The 22,257-nt window shown below is 38.9% G+C and overlaps 2 protein-coding genes across 2 annotated transcripts; one reads left to right on the top strand and one right to left on the bottom strand.

Annotated features, from left to right (window-relative positions):
- Positions 1-408: 408 nt before the first annotated feature.
- Positions 409-7,024, top strand: LOC146629264 (SWI/SNF-related matrix-associated actin-dependent regulator of chromatin subfamily A member 2). Its single transcript, XM_085358463.1, has 6 exons — positions 409-546; positions 2,222-2,451; positions 4,724-4,829; positions 6,394-6,495; positions 6,628-6,772; positions 6,891-7,024. Exons 1-6 carry the CDS (start codon positions 451-453, stop codon positions 7,022-7,024), a joined length of 813 nt encoding a protein of 270 aa, XP_085214589.1. The 5' UTR covers positions 409-450.
- Positions 7,025-14,230: 7,206 nt separating this feature from the next.
- LOC146629263 (neuropeptide FF receptor 2-like) lies at positions 14,231-15,994 on the bottom strand. The gene is made up of 3 exons (XM_085359961.1): positions 15,664-15,994; positions 15,231-15,330; positions 14,231-15,125 (listed from the first exon to the last, which is right to left on the bottom strand). Exons 1-3 carry the CDS (start codon positions 15,992-15,994, stop codon positions 14,231-14,233), a joined length of 1,326 nt encoding a protein of 441 aa, XP_085216087.1.
- Between the last annotated feature and the right edge of the window lie 6,263 nt (positions 15,995-22,257).

Here is a 22,257-nt window from a genome sequence, read left to right as displayed (position 1 = left end):
CGTGCTCTCGAGTGAACTCATGAATGTCCGTGCTGCTTTCAGGCTTGGACTCCTGGTTCCAGCAGGAGTTTCTTGCTTGCCTTAGTTGATAACGAACAGTACGATCCCTCCAAAATACAGTGCAGATTTTTTTTAAAAGAAATAATAAAAATAAAAAAGGACCCGACAACTTTAACAGAGGGGTAGGAAGAGAGAAAGAGAGAGAGGGAGAGAGAGAGAGAGGGAGAGAGAGGAAAGAAAAAAATAATAACGTCTGGCAACAGTCGATATTAAAAACATGCAGAGGGAGACAAGCTCGGGGCCTTCCAGAGTCAGGAAAAAGACTTCGGAGAGCTGCAGACGGGAGATGGGTATGGCATTTGTATTTTCCCCCTGCCCAATGATTTGTATATGAAAACATAGCGCTTTTATTCTCCCCCCTTCTGGGCTCTGCTTCTGAGTGATCAGCTGATGAAGAGACTAGCAGCTCGCCGCTATGCTGGCTTGCTAATTCTCTCCCCCACAGCTGCAGCCGATCCCGATAACCAGCCTGCAGATTGCAGTCAGGTAAATATCCTCCTCCATGTCTTTTCTTCACAGGCTCAGGATTCAGCCAGGGTACATCGCATGGGAAGAGAGGAAGAGATGGATAAAATGTGTGTGTATGTGTGTGTGTGTGTGTGTGTGTGCGCGCGCACGCCAAGGAAAGAGAGAGAGTGTATGCGTGTGTGCGCAAGAGGCAGGGAGAGAGAGTGTGTAGGTGTGTGTTGTAACAGATGAGAGGGAATCTTTGCCAGATTAGTCAGGGAAGAGGCAAGCTTGTTAGGAGATAGCACAGGCATGGAGCATCACATGCACACTCTGACACCCTTCCACTCCACATGCACAGTCAATCAGGCAGCTCTCAGCTGTGTTATACATCTTTGAGGATTACCCTCTATCCCTCCAGTATTCCGCTGGAACGATTGCTTCCCCTTAGAGGGAGTAGCGGGGCTTTTCAAAGCCTACATTTGAGCCCCGAACAATGATGAGCAGGATTTCTATTGTTGTCTCTAGTGCTATTGTCTCCTCTAAGTCAGCTTCTGCTATGTCTTTTTTATGGTTGGAAGTGCAGGCATGTATCTTCAGTCCTGTTTTTTTTGGGGGGGTTTTTTGAGGTGGGGGGAAGGGGGGGGGGGGGGGGTTATTGTTATTGTTTTTCCATTTTTTCTAATTCTGCATGGCACCGTTCGCTGCTCCTCGGATCAGTGTGTGTTAAATATCTCAAGTTTGCGTCCTTGAGAGATCAGCAGGCGTGCTGTATTATATGATGTGAAGGCTGATGTGTGTACTGTATGATCCTGTATTATTGATGCATCAATATTCTGTTCAGATTGGACAGCATGCCCTCTCTACCCCCCCTCCAGCTGCTGCTGCTGCTGCAAGAGCTGCTTGTGCTGCATGCACACTCGCTCTTGTTTCTGGCCTCTAATTGCCTTTGTGGAAAACACAGTGGTCGCTGCATAATCGAAAAGGAGCGGATGAAACGGTTGAACATAACTCGGGATGCAGCACGCACCCTTGTCAAACACCACACACCTAAAATAATGATTCCGGCTCTCTTTTTTCTCTCTGTCTTGCATGCACAAGGCTGAGTGCAAAGCAGCAAAATATAGATTCATATTTATGGCACAATGGCATTTTTAGACTCTGTGCTTTGACAGAAAAGGGCTTCCTCGAATCCATTCCGACTCGTCGTGCATTAAAAAATAAGCATCCCCTCGATAATCATCTCACATCAAAGCCCACAGATCAAATAATCTGTCCTAAATTTGCAGAGACGGCACTGGGTTGCTTCAGTCCATATAAATTCAGATGCTATTGTAATAAATAAATGAGTCCTAATTCATTTGAATACAAAACCATGCTCTGTAATTCCAAATGCCTGAATTCCAGCTGCTAATTAGATGGAGACTTAGAGTGCTTTAATTTGGAGGTTTTAAATTTAGAATCTGCAGTTTGTCGTCTTAAGCGCTTCAGGTTTGCGTCTGGGAAAAACACGTACTATGCGTTTTCCCGAGAGCTTTGACATGAAAATCAAAGAGGCCAAGTTAGAATAAACAGAAAATAGAAGTTTTGAAATGAACTCTTTCCTCCCATTCTCTAGCAAATATTCTCTCTCCTCCTCAGTCTTTGTGTTGCTGAAGTAGGAACTAAACAAAAAGAAAATACATGTGCATTTACAAGATTTCCCCACCCACAGCTCGAGGCAAGAGAGAACGGTTCTCTAGAGGACATGGAGGAGGACATCAGTCTGAAGAAGCGTAAAGGTGATCATCAAGCAGTGAAAGACCTGAAGGCTGGGCAAGAAACTGGCGAGAAAGTCAAAAGGAAGCGAGGGCGCCCACCAGCTGAGAAACTCCCTCCAAATCCACCTGAACTCACCAGAACACTGAACACACTGGTGGATATGGTCATGAACTACAAAGATGGGTGAGGGATGTGAAAGACGTTTGGGCTGTGTCAAAAAAGTCACTATTTTTAGATCTCTTTTTAATTACAAAAATGAATATAATGTTTTATTTGATAATATTAACCTTTTGATGAGCATGATCTCATTCATACTGATTGATTTTAGTTTTTTTCCATGTAATCTATATTCATTATGCATAAATTTAAATATTTCAAGCTTTTTTGATTTTATTTTGACTATTATGGCTTGTACCGCATCAGTGTGGTACGACATGGAGGTGATCAGCTTGGGGCACTGCTGAGGTGCGACTGAAGCCCGGGTAGCTTTGACAGCAGGGCTTAGCCTGTATTAGGTGGTTCTCATCTTCGGTTTGACGAAACCTCATGTATTCTACGAGCAATTGGGAAATAGATTTGGGCCTGTGCTGCCAAGTCCTCCTGGAAAAGGAAAACCAGATCCCCTTCAAGCTTATGAGTAGATGGAAACATGAAGTGGTGTAAAAATCTCCTGGTAGACACCTGTGTTGACTTTAGCCTTGATAAAATACAGCAGACAGACTGCAAACTTTGCACTAGACACCTTGGATTCAGTGGCTTTTCACGCTTTCTCCAGACTCTAGGGCCTCAATTTCCAAATGAAATGCGGCATTTTCTTTTCATCTGAAAAGATGACCGTGGGCCACTGAGCAACGGTCCGGTTCTTTTTCTCCTTAGCCCAGGTAAGACGTTTGTGATGCTGTATCTGGTTCAGCAGTTGGCCGATGTCAAGAATGCAACAGTTGTAGCCCCTTTCCTGAAGAAAGTCTTTGCATAGTGGCTCTGACTCTCTTTGTGAAGCTCTCCCAAGTTCTTGTATAAACTTTTCCATTAATATACTTTAGTACAGCACTTTGTATATAGCAACCCCTTTTCACTAATCACCTTCTGTGGCTTACCTACCTTGTGGAGGGTGTTGATGATTGCCCTCTGACAACTGTGAAGTCAGCAATCCTTCCTGTGACTGTGGCATTATGTACTGAACTCAAATGAGACATACACACTATTTAAACTCTAAGAAAAAGATTCTGTTAATCTAAGGTACTGGACTTCCGATTTCCGTGAGCTATAAGCCATGATCATCAAAATGAGAACAAAAAAGGCTTGAAATATTTCACTTGTGACAAATAGAGAACACATGTAGATTCTAAAATTACATTTGTTGAGATGGTCTTATAGCAATTCCTACAAAACTGTACACCTGATTACAGCTTAAAGGGGACCTGTTATACCCTATTAGACAATTTTTTGTATAATGAAGTCAGCATATGTGTAAGTAATCCCAAAGGCTAAAGCTCAGGGTTCAGTATAAACACACTCAGAGTTTTCAGCTCTTTGTGTTTGTATGGTGTCAAAGCGAGGGGATATCCCTGATGCAGTCATTTCAGGCACTCAGCTCCGAACGTAGGCCCAGTGGCCCCCACCCACCTGCTGTTCAAACCTTCTGTTTGCGAGGAACAGCCAGCCAGAACAAAGCTGGTTCAAAGGAAGCGGCCAAAATAGTTTAGTTCATACAGTGAATAAACTGTGGTACTGCACCAGGGTCTAGGATGAAGCTACTGTAGCTGAATTCAAGACTAGAAATACGGAATTAGAAATGACCGTAGTAGGTCCCCTTTAAAACTGATTGATTAAGGGATTCTTTTGATATTATCATTATTATTAAAAGTATTATATTTAAGTAAATTGGTCTATCCAGGGACAACAGCACTGTAGTGCAATGGTTAGTTCTGTTGCCTCAGCAAGAAGCTAGCCGGACCTTTCTGTATGATGCATGATCTTTGCATTGCAGAAAATGGATGGATGGATGGATGGATGGACGGATTGTGCAGTGGGATATTTTAACAAGAGAGTTTTAACAAGAGAGTTTTTTAGCCTAGCGACTCAGTGAGGAACCAGAACACTTATTTCTCTCACCCCCTGCTGCTGGATTGAAGCAGAAGTAAAAAATTTCAGCTTTAAACATTTTGCGAGTCTAACCTAATACCTCACAGGGATTTCAGGGAAACCTGCCTTAAAAATCCCAGTGCAGCTACTCACTTTGTCAAGTTTTGAATGCTGAACATTGAATCAATCAGCAGTTTATTTTGGGATTGTGCCTCCTTCATAATTTAGTCATGAAAAGACATTGTATGTAAGTGTGGACTGCAAGAAAACATTATCAGGAATAAGAAAACAAAATGTCTTACAGATATTGACAGAATAATTAAACATTTTTCCTATTGTCACGAGATTAAAAGAAACATTGTGTTTCTAGGTTGGGACGGCAGATCAGTAAAGGCTTTGTGCAGCTTCCCTCTAAGAAGGAGGTACCTGAGTACTACGAACTGATCCGAAAGCCTGTGGACTTCAGAAGGATCAGGGTTTGTGTCACTGAATACCCTCACAACTCCGACACAATACAGATTTCACAGTTACCTTTTCTACGAAGATAAAATTGAATGAAAAGGGGGTGAACCATAATACATCAATGGCAAGTGGGAGTCTATTCAGTATTCAAAACCTTCATTCAGTAAACAGTGATTAAGAGGACTTAACTAGAGCTTAGGTATACTATATAATACAAATATGTCAATGTATGTTAAATACACATGGGTTGAACAGAAAGAGCCTTAATATTTTTATGCTTAACAGACTCCACAAAACTAGAACTTTTCTATTTATCGCCATTGTAAGAGCTAAACGCTAGCATGTTTCTATTAAGCTGATGGTTTAGCACGTAGGTTTACCATGTTCCCCCCATCATCCTTACAGTCAGACTGTAGAAAAGACAGCATGTGGTGTAAAATTGTTGTTGTTGTTTTTAATTAATGTAATACACACATAAAAACAACCAACAAAGGCCAACTACACACTAAAGTTAAAGTCAGTTGATTTTTGAGGATTAGAAAAAACAAATGTTGTACATATAAACAGGCTCATTTATACCCAATGTTGTTGCAATTACTTATTATCAACAGATTAGTGCCTCCAATAAGCTGACAATAAGTTGACTTAACAACAACAGCTGGTTATAAGCTAACCTTATGCCAGCTAATGTTAGGCTCGAATGTCCCAAAAATCAAACGTTGCCTCTGACAAACAGTTTGATTTCGTTCTCGCAGCGTAGGAGAATTTATTCACTAAGTGTCCAAGTCCACTTCAAAGAAACTCGTACTTACAATGGCTAACAGCAGCTAACAGAGGCTAACAACAGCAAAAATGGCAGCACTTAGCGACAGAAAAGTTCAGGATATTCTCAACAACTCACCTCAGTATCGCCGTCATTGGACAGAAGTTAGCTTAACTGAGTCATATTGGACTCCTTTTGTAAAGCTTTACACCCTCCTCCAAATTTAACAGACATGGACACATACTGACAGCTGAGGTCAGTGAGTGTAGGTGGCGACCAGACTTGTTTGTCCTACAACAGCCACCATAGCTAGATTTATGCACTTGGGAGAGGTAAGAAAACATAATTCAGTTGACTGCAATGTGCAATCTACTGACATCTAGTGGTGAGATTTTATACACTGCACTAACTCCAGAATATCACTTTGCCAGCCAAAATGTAGTTTCAGCACCAAACTTCCCATAAAGTCACAACCTGTTGTGTCTACATTCTGGCTTTGCTGCAAAAAGATTAACAGTAGTCATGTGACATGTGACGGTGCTGGTAGCTATTTTGTTACCTTCTCTGTTTGAGGTCTTAATGCTAAGATGACTGACAAGTCTAATTTCTTATTTAGTGTACAGACTTGAAGTGAGTGAGTTTTTTCTCATTTAATTCTCAGCAAAAAACTGAATAAGTGTGTTTTAGAAAAGTTCAGGAGACAATCAAGTATCTTTGTATTTTTGTCCTTTTTTAAAAAATTAAATAATGAACCAAATCAGTTTATAGTTTTATTGTTGTTGTTATTTGTCTGTTTTTATTACTGTATTTCATAGGAACGTGTTCGCAATCACAAGTACAGAAGTGTGGGAGATCTGGAGAAGGACATTTTCCTTCTGTGTCACAATGCTCAGACTTATAATCTGGAGGGATCACAGGTGAAGGGATTTCAGGAGGAATTCTTTCATTCACAAGCAGCAAAATAGTTTTTCTCCACGGTTCCTGTTATAAAAACTCTGATCGCGCGCGTGTGTGTGTGTGTGTGTGTCTGTGTGTGTAAATCACTGCAGATCTATGAGGATTCTATTGTCATTAAGTCTGTTTTTGAGAGTGCGAGACAGAGAATCGTCACAGATGAAGAACAGAAAGAGACGGTTAGCGCCAGTCACAGCAATAATGGCGGTGGAGCTGAAGACCAGTTTGTTCCATCAGCAGGTGAGGGCTGTGTTTTAATAACTAGGGTGAATGGAGAAAAAGGAGTAACATTTTTGTTTGTCTGCAGTAGTGTTTTGTATTAGACTTATCATATATTTCTTTCCCTTTTTATAACCAGTGAAACCATTACCAGTTCAGATCAAGAAGGGGGCTAAGGAGCAGAGAAGCAGAAATACTATGGCCAAGAGGGTTCACAGTGATTTAGACAGCGATGAGGATCTAGAGGATAACACCACAAAAGATGAAGGTTGAACTAAAAGACCCTGCTCTTTTTGTATCCTTGTCCATGTCTATTCTCTGCCACATCCCTTTTCATTGGTTTCTTTATGTTGTTGTGTTTTTTTAATTAAAAGAAAGCTCTTTGAAAATAACCGTGAAAGGACTCCTCAGTGTGAAGCACTTATAAAACAGTGCTTGTTTTTTAGATGACTCACATCACTCAAACACATCTTGCTGCACAGTGCTGTTCTTCTCATTTAGCTGGTCTTTTATAAGAATTATGATTTACGTTTTATCTGCTTTAGTCCCCGTGATAGCTTCTGCAGATATAATGTAAAGCACCAGTTTCATTGACTGTTTTTAATCAATATATTTGATTGTATGAAATGCCTTCATATGTCTTTGGAGCATGATATGTATCTCTGTCCTGAAGCTGGCTCCTCCAGAGGAAAACCTGCTGATGATGATGTGTTCAGGGCCAGGGCATCGAAGCACACAGGAAGGTCCGTTTAATGAATCGGAGATGAGCAAATTAGATTTGTTTAAAGTCTCTGAATGTGATTTTTAGAGTGGATACAAGTAAAAAGACGTGACAAATACTGGTAGTATGCCTTTTGTTTGTTTCTGATACTTGATGGAATAAGTTTGGATCTAACCAGGGGTACTTAAGTCAAACATTTGTATCCCTTGTGCTACAGTATATTCACATATTGTACAGTTTGTGTGAAAAATAACAAAATTTCTTTTCATTTACTCTCCTACTATTTGGGGAGGATGAAAGACATCATTGTTAAGACAATCCCTCAAAAACCTGTATCACTTAAACACTTGCAAAATAAATTTTACCAAAAAGTCCCACTGGTTGGTATCAATTATTTTTAACCCGGTGAGCAGAACGAGATGTTAAAATGTTTATGTATTTGAACTGTATATAAAGAATCTGCCAATAGATGGTGCAAGAGAACCGTTTGTCTGGATCTTTGTCTATACAGAGACAGAATTCATTGAAATATACATTGTACAATATCATGTAGCAATTTAAACAGTATAAGAAATAAATGCAAAGAAATGTGATATATGCTAAGTTTATATTTACATGTAGTGCAATTTAATGTTATTATTATAGCGCCAAAGGTGCTTTATATTATTAGGTAAAGAGCTTACAATAGCGTACAGTAATATAGAGAAAACCCTAAAAACCAAATTTTGCACTTTTTCATCAATAGTTTCTTTAAAATTGTGAGATGGACAGTGGATTTATGACTGGCATGCACAAATTGCACAAGCTCTTAGCTCTCTTGCCATATGTGCTCATGGAACCAGGTATAGCTGACGGTAAATTGTGATCAACAGCTCTAGCATATGCTTCAGTCATGTTCTCCAGTGTTACAGCAGTTACATATGGGCCCATCTGTGGCAGTGTCACAGCCTATCTGTGTCCACCCAGTCGCTCATCTTGAAGACGTTCAATTCGTGTTATTTAGAAAAGATAAACAGCAAACAAACATAATTAGCATAGAAGCCTTCACTGATTTATATGTTGAAATTTACCCTAGAAAGAATTTCAAGGCTTTAGACGCAAAGCTGGGAGCTCTCATGCAGAAAGTTAGACTGATGCAGGCTCATATCTGTTGAATAAACCAAAGAAAATTGAAGTTAAACAGCTACTCACTGCTCACTAAGCTCAATGATCAACTCCATATGTTTTCATGTAACCCATAAACAAACAGAAAACAAAAAGTAGTGCTTTTCTGTGTCATATTACATTCATCTGTTTCTTCATCTTCTGCCTGTAGTTTCATTAATACAAATAATTTTTTTTTTCTAATTCTTTCATATTGATTTAGGCAGATTAAGGTTCTTTAAAGATCAGGCTGCATCTCTTTAGCTTGTATGTTCTGCTTCCTTTGCCAACCACCACTTTATATTACCTATGCTGTTTTGCACTGTGAAGCAAAAAGGAAAGTTTTAAGTTTATATGAACCACTTTAATTCAATCATACGCCCTTAAAATGAACAAAACAGCCAACATGGAAGTACCAAAAGTTTAGTTCCACTAATTACCACTTCATGCTGTTTAGTAAAGTAAGTCAGTCCTCATTTCTATAGCTTATTTCTTTTACCCCCAGCCATTTGTCTGGTGTTAGTTGACAAGTTAGCGCTCCAACAAATCACTGAAGGCTTCACGTCAGCAGTCCCCAAACCAACGGGTTACATCACACAAATATATCTGCATATTTAGTGTGTAGTGTCCATCGAGCTCGTTCGGTAAAAGCTACAAAAAGTTAATGTTTGCTATGTGAAATCATTTGCTCTTCAACATTTAATAAATTGGAAGGTGTCAGAAGTACAAAGCTTTTTGCAGGTACTTACAGATTAACAACATCCTCAGAGCAGCTAAAAGGTGTAGGCTCTTACAATAAATAGCTCTGGGAACAAAATGGCACATAGGACTATATCTTTGTGATGAAAACCTCACAGAAAATTACACATAAACCTAATGGAAGTGTAAGGATAGAGATATTGCTGAAGGTAGCTGCGCTAATGGTTTTATCAAATTAGCACAGCTCCAGAAGGTGACTTTAATCTGTTGAGAAGACAATCTGTTTTTTTTTTTCCTTTACCCACAGGACACCGATTTAACAGATAGAGTGATCCACATTTATCATAGCTTTCACTAATCGCCTGTTGTATAAGGTAACTGCATTTAATATCATTGTGCTCACTGTAAAAAAATGTTCTGTCAACATCAGCGCCTTTAAAATGAAGTTGGATCATTTTGAAATTCTCGTCATTTGCGTGACACATTTTGTTTGGTTTTTTTCCTGCCTCATAAACTTTGAACGCTGTCAGAATGCTGACAGGTGGATTTTAAACATACCATATAAAAATATCTGCTGCCAACTTTCCCAGTATATAGAAAATGATTTCATTCATCTAACACCGCTGCTGTTTCAAGGAAAAATGTGATATTACTGCACACAGCAGCGTGAACAGTAACGATCTGAATGTAAACGTTAGTAGCACCTTTATTGTTTTTCCTTTGCTGATGGTGCAGTTCTCTGGTTCACAGAGTACAAATAGTAACTTTAAATTTGTGATCTCAGAAAGCTTAACTTGGTATTGTTTTAGCATTAACTTGTGCAAAAACATTTCAGCCATTAACAGCAATCCCACCCAGTGTAGCATATTGTTCTTAAATAACATAACAAATGAAAATGACAGACTGAAAATTTTTGAGACTCTAGACCAAATTGTTACTTGACCCCTTTTTAAGGAAAGCAGTGCAATCGGGAACTTTTTGTAGCTTTAGAAGAGACTTCCTCACTGCTGAGCTGATCCACTCACCTTAAGTAAACTGCTCCAGTTTTTTCTTTCTTTCACTTTTGACGAGTGTTTGAGCCTGCTGATAGTTTTCTTCTGTGTCAGTCTTGTTTTGAGTCATTACCGTTCTACAGGAGCAATGACCTTAGACAGGAATGAACTCTCCAACACTACCAGAATTTTTCATCCCTGAATGCCTTGATAATTTTCTAATATAATTGTGCTTTTCAGCAATTCAAGGCACACAATGCAACCCCAGTACACCATTAAATGTTTCCTTTTGCAGCTTTATTAAAATGATCTAAATTTAAAGTAGGTATGACTAAAACTAGACTAAAATGAAAATATAGTTTTTATTGAACTTAATAAGAGGACATTCTGCAAGAAGCATTGTGACTTGACAACATGCATTTTAGCAAACTTTAGTTATTCTTACCATTAAATAGAACATCTGAAGTACAGTATAATATTATAAGAATTGCACATCTCCTTCACAAACCTGAATGATAGTAATTATTATATAATGATTTAACTCGAAAGACCTTTTCCAAGGTCCACTTGTTATTGAACACTGCAATTTAGTATACCTGTGGTATTCATCAACCTGCTGGCTCTTCACCTGTGGTCTAAAAAGATGACTCACTGGCTTTTTATTAGACTTTTCAAGGTAAGACTTTATCTGTTAATCTAGTCATGTGTGCCTGGCTGTAAAGCAGGTATTTATTCGCATCTGTCATTTCAAATTCCACATATACAATATTTGTGGTATGAGAAACTTGTTAAAAAAAAGGTTAAGGTTAAGTTCACCTTAAGTCTGCCAGCTGGTGCATATGTGCAGTTGGTGGATTCTAATGTAAAGTATCTTTGGACAAATCCCGGTCACAAAAATTAGCAGGTAAACAATTGTAGGGACCCACGCAGTTACATTTGATCATATAACTGGTCTTTGATTTATTATAAATGTTACTAGGGACACATATCATATCACAACATCACTGCAAAACAAGCACCAAAACCTGCTCAGGAAACCACCCACTCTCTTAGCCTCTATAGAGTATTGAATTCATATGTAAAATGTGAATTTTGATATTAAATTGCAGCAACATTGCGTGTGCACAAAAGGAATTCAAGGAAACTCCAAACTGTAAACAGGGTCTATAAAATCAAGGCAAATCAGAGGACCAGTCAGGGTTCCAGACAATGTCACCTGCAGTGTTAAAGATTTTCCATTAATCCCTTACTCACAGTAGTTCTTATTGGCAGAAGAAGAAATACAATAGTTATTCAGCCGCTTCCACATAATGCTCATTCAAGCCATTATACTCTTACTGTTTATTGACTGGTATGGAGTTCATTATTATTTACTGCCTAGCGGTTGGAATGAAATTCATGTAAGGTAAATGTGTAGGTGGCACCTTATGATTTTTGCCATTACCAAAATGAAAGCAGAGATGAACAGTCTTAGTCTGTCCTTTCCGTCTCTCACTTATTTTAAGATCCCTACCATAAACATTATCTATATGGAGAGAAAGCAGAAAGTAGCTAATTGTTGTGGCGATGTTATTTTCTTCTTCTTTATTGAATCATTTTTGAACCCTTTTTTAAATAAGACGCAACAGTGGATGATATAAATAATATATTGAGTTTAAACTTATGAAGCCATTAAAATATACTGAAAGATAAATATTTTATAACAAGGGGCAACACTGTAAACCAGCAAGCAACAAGCTGATCTAAATTATAGTGACATGAGTGTGCCTGTGCAGTATAACATATTTTACAAACTGGCAGGTATAATCCAAAATGAAAACAAAAATCAGTTTTATTTATATCGTATGTTTGAATGCATTTGTTTCTTTCTTTCTTTCTTTCTTTCTTTATAATGAAAACACTAAACACGTTTGGTTATATGTAAGTTCCACTTTCAGACTCTAACAATATGCAGAGCAATATTTCGCATTTCATTACATTCACTTTGAGGTTATAGAGGAACATAAGCTCAGCATTCATCAAAAAAAAGGATTAGACAGACAAGCCTGCCCATGATGAGTTATGTTTTACACACAGCATATCAATGATGTATTTTCCCAGTTTAACCACTGAAAGCAGTTTTATAACCATTACACCTACAAAACACCATTTATCCTTAAAGAACACATTTTTTACATTACGGATGTTATGCACACCAATCAGACAGTGTGCACAGTTACCAGCATACACAGAAGAGACCATAAATAACATGTGTCAAATATGTGCAAATCATTTTTTTAAATATTTGTATAAAGTGTATAGAGTTAGAATGTGAACAAAAACAGAATTGAAGATGCTGCACTTGTACTTCTTTATTAAACTGTAAAACTACAATTTTAAAACTACAATTTTCTGCTGAAATGGGAGCTCTTTGGGGAACTTCTTATGAAAGACGTCTTTGTTTTTTCAGCTAAAAATGCCATGTCTGCCCATGACCCAACATCTGAGAAATATTTGCACAGCACCTGAAGACAGTTTCTTATGCTAGTAGTGTACTGCCATCCAGATGTGATCAAACTATATCCATACCAAATGTTCATGAGGCAAAAAATCTGTGTTAACAATAGCACGAAACAATAGCACGGCCTGCTGTTACTCACTATTGACTGATTTCTTTGTGTGCCTCTGCTGTGAAGGCGCACCATTTGTTTTCCTTTTGTACTTCTGGCAAAGTAACTGTGGGAGCATTTTGCTACAGTGCCTGCTGTAACCATGGCAATTGTAAGGATAGCAGCATTAATTATGGAGACCAATTAAGATTTTTTCAGTCTTTTTTTTCAATTCATGAATAATATGGGGGGTCTATTACAATCTTAGATTCTCATTTCAAGCAAGGTTTGAAATAATGATTTCTGCATATGTATAAAGGAATCCCTGAGAACCAAAGGCTTGGGTCTCATATACCTCTAAACACTCAGCTGCAGTTACTTTCTTTTAAACTCTTGAATCTTTTTAATGTCACAAAGATGTTCTTTAATATAATTATAATAAGCCTCACTTATCCATTTTTCAACTCTTTTGTTTTCAAGTGGCAGCCACTTAGAAAAAAGCTGGTTTAAGGAGATAAAAAAGATTATTCTCTCGCCATTTAACTTCAGCCTATCTTTGTACATGAACAAAGAGGCCAAACCAAGGCCAAGTAAAGGATAAATAAGGATTAATACTCTCTATTCTAAGGATGATTCATGCTCTCCCACCCTCATCTATGGCCAATAACCAAAATAATGAGATTGAAGCAGATATTAGCTTTCAAGTCGCAGTTTTTAGCTTTCCCAGACAAAATGCTGAGCTCTCCTTTAGAGACATGTTGAGGACCTTGGTCATTTGGGAGGGACTCAGAGTAGAGCTGGTACTCCTCCACATTGGAAATAGTCAGCTGAGGTGGTCATGGCAGCTGACTAGGATGCCTCCTGGACAACTGTCCAACTGGGAGAAGCCCGCATGGTAGACCCAGAACCCAGTGGACAGAATATGTCTCTCAGCTGACTTGAGAAAGCCTCAGTGCCCCAGCCCAGGAGGTGGCTGAGGAAATGAACATTTGAGTATCTCTGCTTAGACTGCTACCCCTGCATCCCAGACTATGGATGGATAGATGGATGGACTCTCTACTGCAGTTGTCCGAGAACAAAAATAATGAGCAGGAAGCAGGAATCATAGGTGCTCTTGAGATGTTGTAGAGACGTTTCCAAGTCTTGAGTCATTTTAAAGTCTCTGCTTATATCATACTTTGCCATATACACCCACCATAAAACCATAGACACCATAACACCATAAGACATATCTAGATTTACAAGGAATTAAAGTAGTCTAAATTCATCTAGAACAAGTTAAAGAAACCTCTTGGTTTGTGAAACGGGGCAGTCACTGTACATTGTCAAAGTCTGCCTAAATCTTGGACACCCTTTTCAGGTCCTCCGTGATCACGTCTTGTTCTTTGATGTCATTTTTACCAGACAAGCACTCTTCCTCCTGACTTGAGCTCTTCTTATTTTCCACTAACCCCGATCCAACTCCAGAGCCTGATCTGCTGGGGGCGACAGGTCGTAGGGGGACCACAGCATTTCCTCTGATCCGATGGGAGTAAGTCCTCTGGCGCAGAATGTCAGCAGAGCACAGCTGGAATTTGAATGCTGCCTGGAAGCCTCTGCGGAAGTTCTCATTGAAGAATCCGTAGATGATGGGGTTGATGCTGCTGTTTGAGAAAGCCAGCCAATGAGCTAAGGGATACATGTAAATATTAATGACACGATATTGATGCTGTGTCAGGCTGATGTAGTCGCTTAGCATCATCAGGGTCCACAGAGGCAGCCAGGATACGATGAAGAGCAGAGCCACAACGAGCAGCATCATAATGACTCGCTTCTTCTTCCTTGTGATTGTCTGACGACCTTCCATGCTTGACTTGTTTTTGCCACTGCCTTCTAGAGACTCACTCCCACTGCCCCTAACAGGTGAGATAGTGGTCTTGAAGAGCGTGTAACCAATGCGAGCGTACATGATTACAATGAGGCTAAGAGGAGCAAGGTAGATGTTAGCAAAGAGGACAGTAGTGTAGATTTTCCGCATTTCCTGATTGGGCCAATTTTCGCGACACCAGTAGAAGGGACGGGTGTCGTTGTTGCTGCCGAGGACTATTCGCACCCTCTGCTCTTTTGTGACCTGGAGCATGATGCCTGAAGGACACATTATAGCCACAGCCAGGACCCAAATGATGACAATTATTAGTTTGGAGGTGGCAATGGTCAGCTTCTGCTTGAAAGGGTAAACAATGCAGCGGAACCTGATAGAAAAGGGGATTAAAGAAGATGTATAAAGGAAGTAAATCTTTCAGAGTAAAACAGACAAGTGAACAGTAATCAGAAATTACAGAAATGACAGCTCTTACCTGTCAATAGCTATTGCCACCAGCGTAAACACAGATGCTGACACAGATATGCCTTGAACCATCCCACTTAGCTTACAAACTACCCGACCAAATGGCCAGCCTGCCCAAAAGAAGACAAAAGAAGATAAAATCATTGATTTATTTCATTTGATTATTCATTTGATTATTTGAACCGTCATTCACACAATGACAATGTCTTGTTTGTTTGGTTTTTTTTTTTACCTTATAGCAGTTTTTATTATGATTAAATTGCCTTTATTGGTCTTCTTACTGATAAAATTAACAACTTTATTGACCTTTCTCTATTTTAGCATTAAAAAAAAGGTCACAAGTAAAAACATCCTGTAATGTGCTCCAATAACACTCTAGGGTAAAATTTTGAATTTCCATGTGTTTAAGTGCCTTAAAAATAGGGAAAGAGAGAACATGTCACCTGTTATGACGTTGTCCACCAGTGTGGTCGGCATGCAGAAGATGCCGACAAGCAGGTCACTGATGGCGAGGTTGAGAATAAACAGGTTGGTGACCGTGCGCATGTTTTTGCTGCGCAGCACAATGAAACACACCACCCCGTTGCCCACCATGCACACCAGGAAGATAAGCAGATAGGACACAGTGAAGACTGCAGCCACTGAGGGCTTGTGGAGGTAGAAATCAACATAAGTGATGTTTTGGAAGGTCAAAGGATTTTTGTGCACTCCTGAGGAGTTGGAGATGGAGTTCAGGCCCTCCCATGAGGTCGTGTTTAGAAAATTCAGGGTCATGGTGATATCTGGATGTAAGAGAGAGAGGAATAGAGTCAGGCAGTACTGTAATCTGTTAAGGGATTGGCCATTTCCAACAGCTTTTCTAAACAAAGTCAACTAATCATGAGCCAGATCAACATGGTCCTCCCGATGGGAAGGCAATCCTGATTACCAGGAGAAGAAATCAACTGGTAATAACATAGACCAATAGAACCTCACCGGTAATCAATAAACCAATTCTTGGGTCAGTACAAGTAGCTTGATTCAGTGGATGCTCACACTGACTGATTAAAAGTCATCTGTTCTGGGAGCAGTGGGAATCACTACCTGCTGGCCTGTGGATTGTTAGCGCAGTTACTGTAAGACAGCAGTCTGGGAAGGTTACCTTTATTCTGATCTTTTTTTAAAATTCTCCAAAGCTATGCTCATATTTCTCCCAAGACTTCGATGTTGAACTCAGTTACTCAGCTATTTTTAATAAACTGTTAATTCAAACTGTGTCCTTGTGTCATGGATTAAAAATCTAATGCATAGGTGTTTTAACCTCCTGAGGCCCCCTGAGGCCACCCTCTTATTGGAGCATCACATTTAGGCTTTTCCGCTTTTCCGTATTTTCTATTTTGAAAAAACACTGTTTAAAGGTGATACTTACTTTTCAGACTTGTATTCCAAGCAAGAGCTTGCATCTCAGGAGATTAATCGAACACATCATTACACATTGTAGTTTTTTTTTTCTTTTAATTTTTATAGAATCAGGTCAAGGCCCTGTCATCCAGACTATTTAAACAAAGATGAAGTAAGCACTGTTATTTTTTCTAATAGAGAACAAGACATCGTTATGTTTAGATAAAGATAAATATCTATCACAATAAAAGCTCAGAAGCTGTTAAAAGTAGCTTGTTTGTGCTCATGTACATATTTAAAATGCAAAAATTTATTTTACACATTTTTTTTTAGTTTTTTATATTATATTATATTAAATTAGTTTATGCAGATCCATAATTGAACTACAACTCTGTCCCTGATAAATAAGCCAGAACTGATAAAAACTAATATTCTGGGAAAGACTTACTTTTCTAAAAGCCTACCAAATCACTTTGGTAGACCCTTGCATTCTTACCTTAAACAGCTGATTTTTTTACTCCCCTTTTTCTGCTGCTACAAGTGGTTAAAATCCATTTGACAGAAATTTCACTCAGAGCAACAAGCTGCACACTGAGACCCCTTGCATCCCCTCAGCCTGCACAGGCAGAGACTGCTGTAGCACTTATAAATGACACAGACAAGATTCGCTTGGGAGGGATAGATTGGGTGTTGCAGGGGCTGGGAGCAATACATGTCCCTGGGCGTTGTGTGAACTCATCACAACAGATGTCACACTAATCAAGGACTCCTTGCAAGTGAGGGCCAACGGTGGCCATCAGAACAGACAGCTGATTTTTGTTTTTTTTCGCACATTAATCTGATAAACAGGTGCTGATTAAAGTGATCGCTTGTCTTGGATCAGCCTTGGATTTAACTAAGTCTGGCATTAGTCAAATCTTACTTTTTGCAACTCACCCTTCACACTCACATTGCATAAGTGGAGAAAATGTGAAGTCTAAGTGATGAAAGTCTGTGCAACTGCATTAGATTTAACTGAAGTCAAAGTCAACTTTATTGCCAGTTCGGCAATAGGTGGACATACACAGAAGGAGGGGAAAAACACTGTAAAGAGAATTCATGATTAATGGGAAAATGTGCTTTGAAGGTAACCAATAAGGGAAAATACATCAACTGTAGAGAAGCAAGGAAGAGGGATTTAAAAGTCATCAGTATCTGATTAATGCAAGATCGAGAGATGAGGAAGAAAGTGTGTGAGGAGTGATTGTACAAAGCGATACCTGATACCTGATGTGCTTCGCGAGTGGAATGTTGAGTAGAAATCGAGATAGAAGGGAGGAAGGGAGGAAGCCAGCTAATGTTTTTACCTCGCAAAATAGTTAATTACTGTGAGTGTTAGAAAAACACTTCAGGCATTACCTGCAGTTGCTTCAGGTTGTATAATTAACATGTTAAAATGATTATATCTCAAATCTCTATGGACTCTGACCACAGAAAGAAGTCAGAGGGGGGAAATTGTTATGGCCGGGCAGACTGGCTTCTTTTTTGCCTTTAGTTTTCGCTTTCTCAAAAGTCCACAGCCATAGTGTTGCTTTACATGAAGTTGTTAAAATGTCATAGTATGTCTAAGAATAGTGGCAAATTGTAAATCTTGTGAAAAATGTGAGAATAATAGAACATATGCTTAATCCGAAACAATATGCCTCTTTGTCCTCAGGTGTAAACCCATGGAAGAAATGAGAGGGCAAGACAAACGTCTGCATAATCTCATCTGAAGCTAATCTCAAAGGAAAATATGGGATGATTTGAAAATCTTACTCAACTAAACATAAAGGACTAAAATATTTCTTATGTGCAGTATGTACAGTCAGAAGTCACATACTCTCATCATGGGCATGAATGTCATGGTAATTTTGGGCTTTTGATGATTTCTCTGAACTGTTGTTTTTCCAGGGTGAAATGATTGTACAGCATACATTTTAAGCATAAGTTTGAATTTATTGGGGATTGTATTATAATCCACACAAGTTCAAAAGTCAGAGTATACTTACAGAGTCAAATCTTAGCAAGGTGCATCTCGACCTGATGATTTTGGTAGCCATCAACAATACTTATTTGATTTTTGGGGGCAAAACTGATTGGTTTCCTGACAAAGGTTTGCTTTTAAGCATAGTCCAGAGAGTTTCAATAGGGTTTGAGTTCAGAGCATTGGGAACACCATTCTAGATGCCTGCTTTATCCATTTCAAAACCAGTTTTGATGTGTGTTTGGGATCATTCTCCTGTTGGAACTACTGCCTGTGTCCAAATTTCAACCATCTGGCTGTTTGGAGGTAATGTACCAGTACTACTGGCTGCAAAACAGTCCCAGAGCACCATGTTTGGCAGCTTGTGAAGTGTTCTTAGGTTTAAAAGCGCCACATTTACTCCTCCAAACAAAGCTCTTATCATTGTGGCCAAAGAGTGCAATCTTTGTCTTCGTCTGATCATAAAACCTTTTTTCCAAAAAACATTTGGCTTGTCCACGCAGGCAGCTGCAAGTTTCAGTCAGGGACTTCTCTGTTGGTCAGCACCCACTTGGTTCATGGCGAGGTAAAACTTGCTTCACTTTAAAGTAATTAAAGATGTATGCGCTACAATCATTGAAATCTCAAAACAAAAACAAAAAAACAGAAATGACACTCATAACCATGATGAGTGTATGTAAAGAAGCATAAAACATCCATCTATGGACCGTGTATTCACCCTCAACAAAACAATGATGTTATGGCACTGCTATGTGTTCTGGACATGGCTCAAAACACATGTAAGGTGGACCTGAGCTGAGCAGAGCACATTTAGGCCAAACATTCACTTTTGTCTGCGTGCCATAAAAATTCCCGCTCGTGCTTTTACAAGCGTCCTGCGAGCCAAAGCTTTTTTCACATCGTGTTGTGCTTTATGTGATTTTCTGCTGCAAACAATTTGTTTTACTTTTCACACAGCGACGAATGCATAATTACAAAGCACTGTTGTCGTCAACAGATCACATTTGTCATGCCGCTGAACCCACACTGCACAGATAGTGCTACGTGCCAGCATCCTGGTGCGTGCTGCTATAACACATTTAGCATCTTGTTACTTTCATAAGAAACATTCCTCAGCTCACACATAACAGTTATAATTAAATGATAAAGTGACCACAGATCAGCTCTATTAGATGTGACAATTCTAATAACAAATCAATGACTGCATTGCTTGGCAGAGTCAAAGATATTTTATTATGGAAAAAAAATAAATAACCAACAGCATGACCCTGTTGAACAGCCTATAATGCCCCCTGGGGAAAACACACTAATGGCCTCTCTCGACTGGGAAATGAAACAGTGAACAAAGTCTGGACAAGCAATCACAGGACACTGTTATGAACTTCGGAGCCAATGTCAAGGGAGAGATGAACAGCGCGCACTGAGGGCCAGCAGTTTATTATGAGCAATAAAAGCTGCTTGGGCAGTAACTGAGCAGGACATTTGTTTCTAGCTGCGGCACGAACTGTTTGCTTTCCTCAGATCAAGCTTTAACATTTTAATGAGGGAGCCGGCAATAATCTGAACAAACTGTAGATACGACGTGAACGTTCAAGAAATGTGCTGATATTATTTTGGCTAAGAAAACATTCAAACATTACGTTTCCCAAATATGGGATGAATAAGTAATTCCTATCTTCTTTTTCCTTTTTTTTTTGAGGATCATTTACTCATAAATTCTAGTCATAAGGAATAAGAACCACATTTAGATTGCCAAAGCGGATTTTCCTAACCTGGCTGCATACTCTGAATACTGCTGATCTTAGAAGCAGTATCTTTTACCTGCAGTAACCAAAGCAACTGGTTATAAACTCTTTCCAACACACACAGTTTTCTGACAGATGAGACTTTTCTGTGTATCTTCATGCAGCGCTGAGACAGTCTTCATCACATTTTCTATTTTGAGCTGTTGGTGTTGAACATGCGTGTGGCTTTTACAAGAGTCACTACTGCCCCCTCGTGCAAAATGCAAAAATGCAACGCTGAAATCACACCACATGGTTTTACTGAAGTTATTGTTTTAATGGTCAATGTCAAAGCGCATGCATTACACTGACCAGTTTTTACAATCTAATATTAGGTTGCCCATATTATTAGAAAAAGTCTCCTGTTATGTGAAGCAGAGGTTCAGAACACCTTCTTAGATCAGTCAGGTGATATCTCCATGACCTTTTACAGTCACACCATCATTCATGTTTGGTTGCTTGGACAACACCAGTAATATTAAGTATTATGCAACAAAACATGATGTTCTCTCCTGCACCGGTGGAGGAGGAAGTTATTACTCCCCTCCCCCCTTTTGGCAAGTAAAAGAACACAGTGTCTCACAGCAATGAGCCAATTTGTTTCATTTAAGCCAACTCGAGTCCTATGATCATGGAAAATATGCAGCTTTCCTTTTTAACTTTCTTCGCCCTGTGACTGAGCGCTGGCATCTATCAGATTAACACTTGTGAAGCAGACAGTGGTCACTCCAGAGGAAAAGGTAGCAACAGAGCAGAACTCTTGATGAAATATAAGAAATGCTCCTTGAGCTGCCAAAATAGTTGGAGAACAGCCAGGCAAACATAAAGCAGGGCAAAGATACAGAGATTTGGTGGTTAAAGAAAAACACAACAATTTAATTAAGAATCATTTGGACCATTTTATTGCTCTTTTTTCAAATGCTACTTCATTAAAAAAAAAAAAAAAAAAAAAAAGGACATTTTTATTCATTCTGAGTAACCTAGGATTATTTGATCACATAAGATGCTTGTATAAAATCGTTAACATCAAAAATATTACAATAATTGCAGATTCAGAACCAGAAAGTCCAAAGAGATCAAGATGTGCAGCTCAAAGCACAAAGTGGAAGACAATGTGGCTTTTGTGTCCAACCTACATGGAAGCGATTGCTCAAAGCAAGGATCAAACCCCTATTTCCACTAAAAATCAGAAGTGACACCAACTGTGCGTGTCAATTCTTCAAGGATCATCTAGATTTCAGTTCATTAGGATTTATTACATTCAGACAGGCAACGACACCTTAAAACCGAATCAGTTAAAGTTACCAGTGTATACTTCAATAAGCAATAAGTAGCAACAAGCATGATCAAGTCATTTGTCTAACGTGTGATTGGCATATTTCACTGCTCATCCAGCTGTTACTAAATTAAATTTGGATAATGCATAGACACCAATGTCTCAGAAAAATATCCTTGCGCACTAATAAGCGGTAGCTCTTCCAGAACCAGAAGTTGCATTATCGTAATAGTCTCACAGTGATTGTTGATTTGCATAAAACGAAACAAATACATATAACACACAAAACAATAAAAAGATTGGAACTTGATTAAATTAACATATTTTGAACAAGTTTTACAATTGAACTGAATCAGACTCAGTAACACGTTGATACTTAAGTGTATAGGAATATGAAGCATGGGATGGGCTAAATACTTCTCAGCTCTTCCCAGCTTTCAGCTCTTGGACCATCAGGAGGAAAACAAGACTTTCTTTCTCCTTAATATTTTATTCATCCAAACTAAACTTGTTAAATAAACATATTTAGAAATTTTAAATACTCTTAAAATATTTGCTTTTTGATAAGAAATGTGGGTGATGCTGCCCCTTT

This window comes from Diplotaxodon limnothrissa, linkage group LG7, assembly GCF_057381915.1.
Source record: "Diplotaxodon limnothrissa isolate DT_005_m linkage group LG7, D_limnothrissa_male_GT1.1, whole genome shotgun sequence".
Lineage (NCBI taxonomy): Eukaryota > Metazoa > Chordata > Actinopteri > Cichliformes > Cichlidae > Diplotaxodon > Diplotaxodon limnothrissa.
The sequence above is the reverse complement of the archived record's forward strand: the minus strand, read 5'-3'. Positions and strand labels throughout refer to the sequence as shown.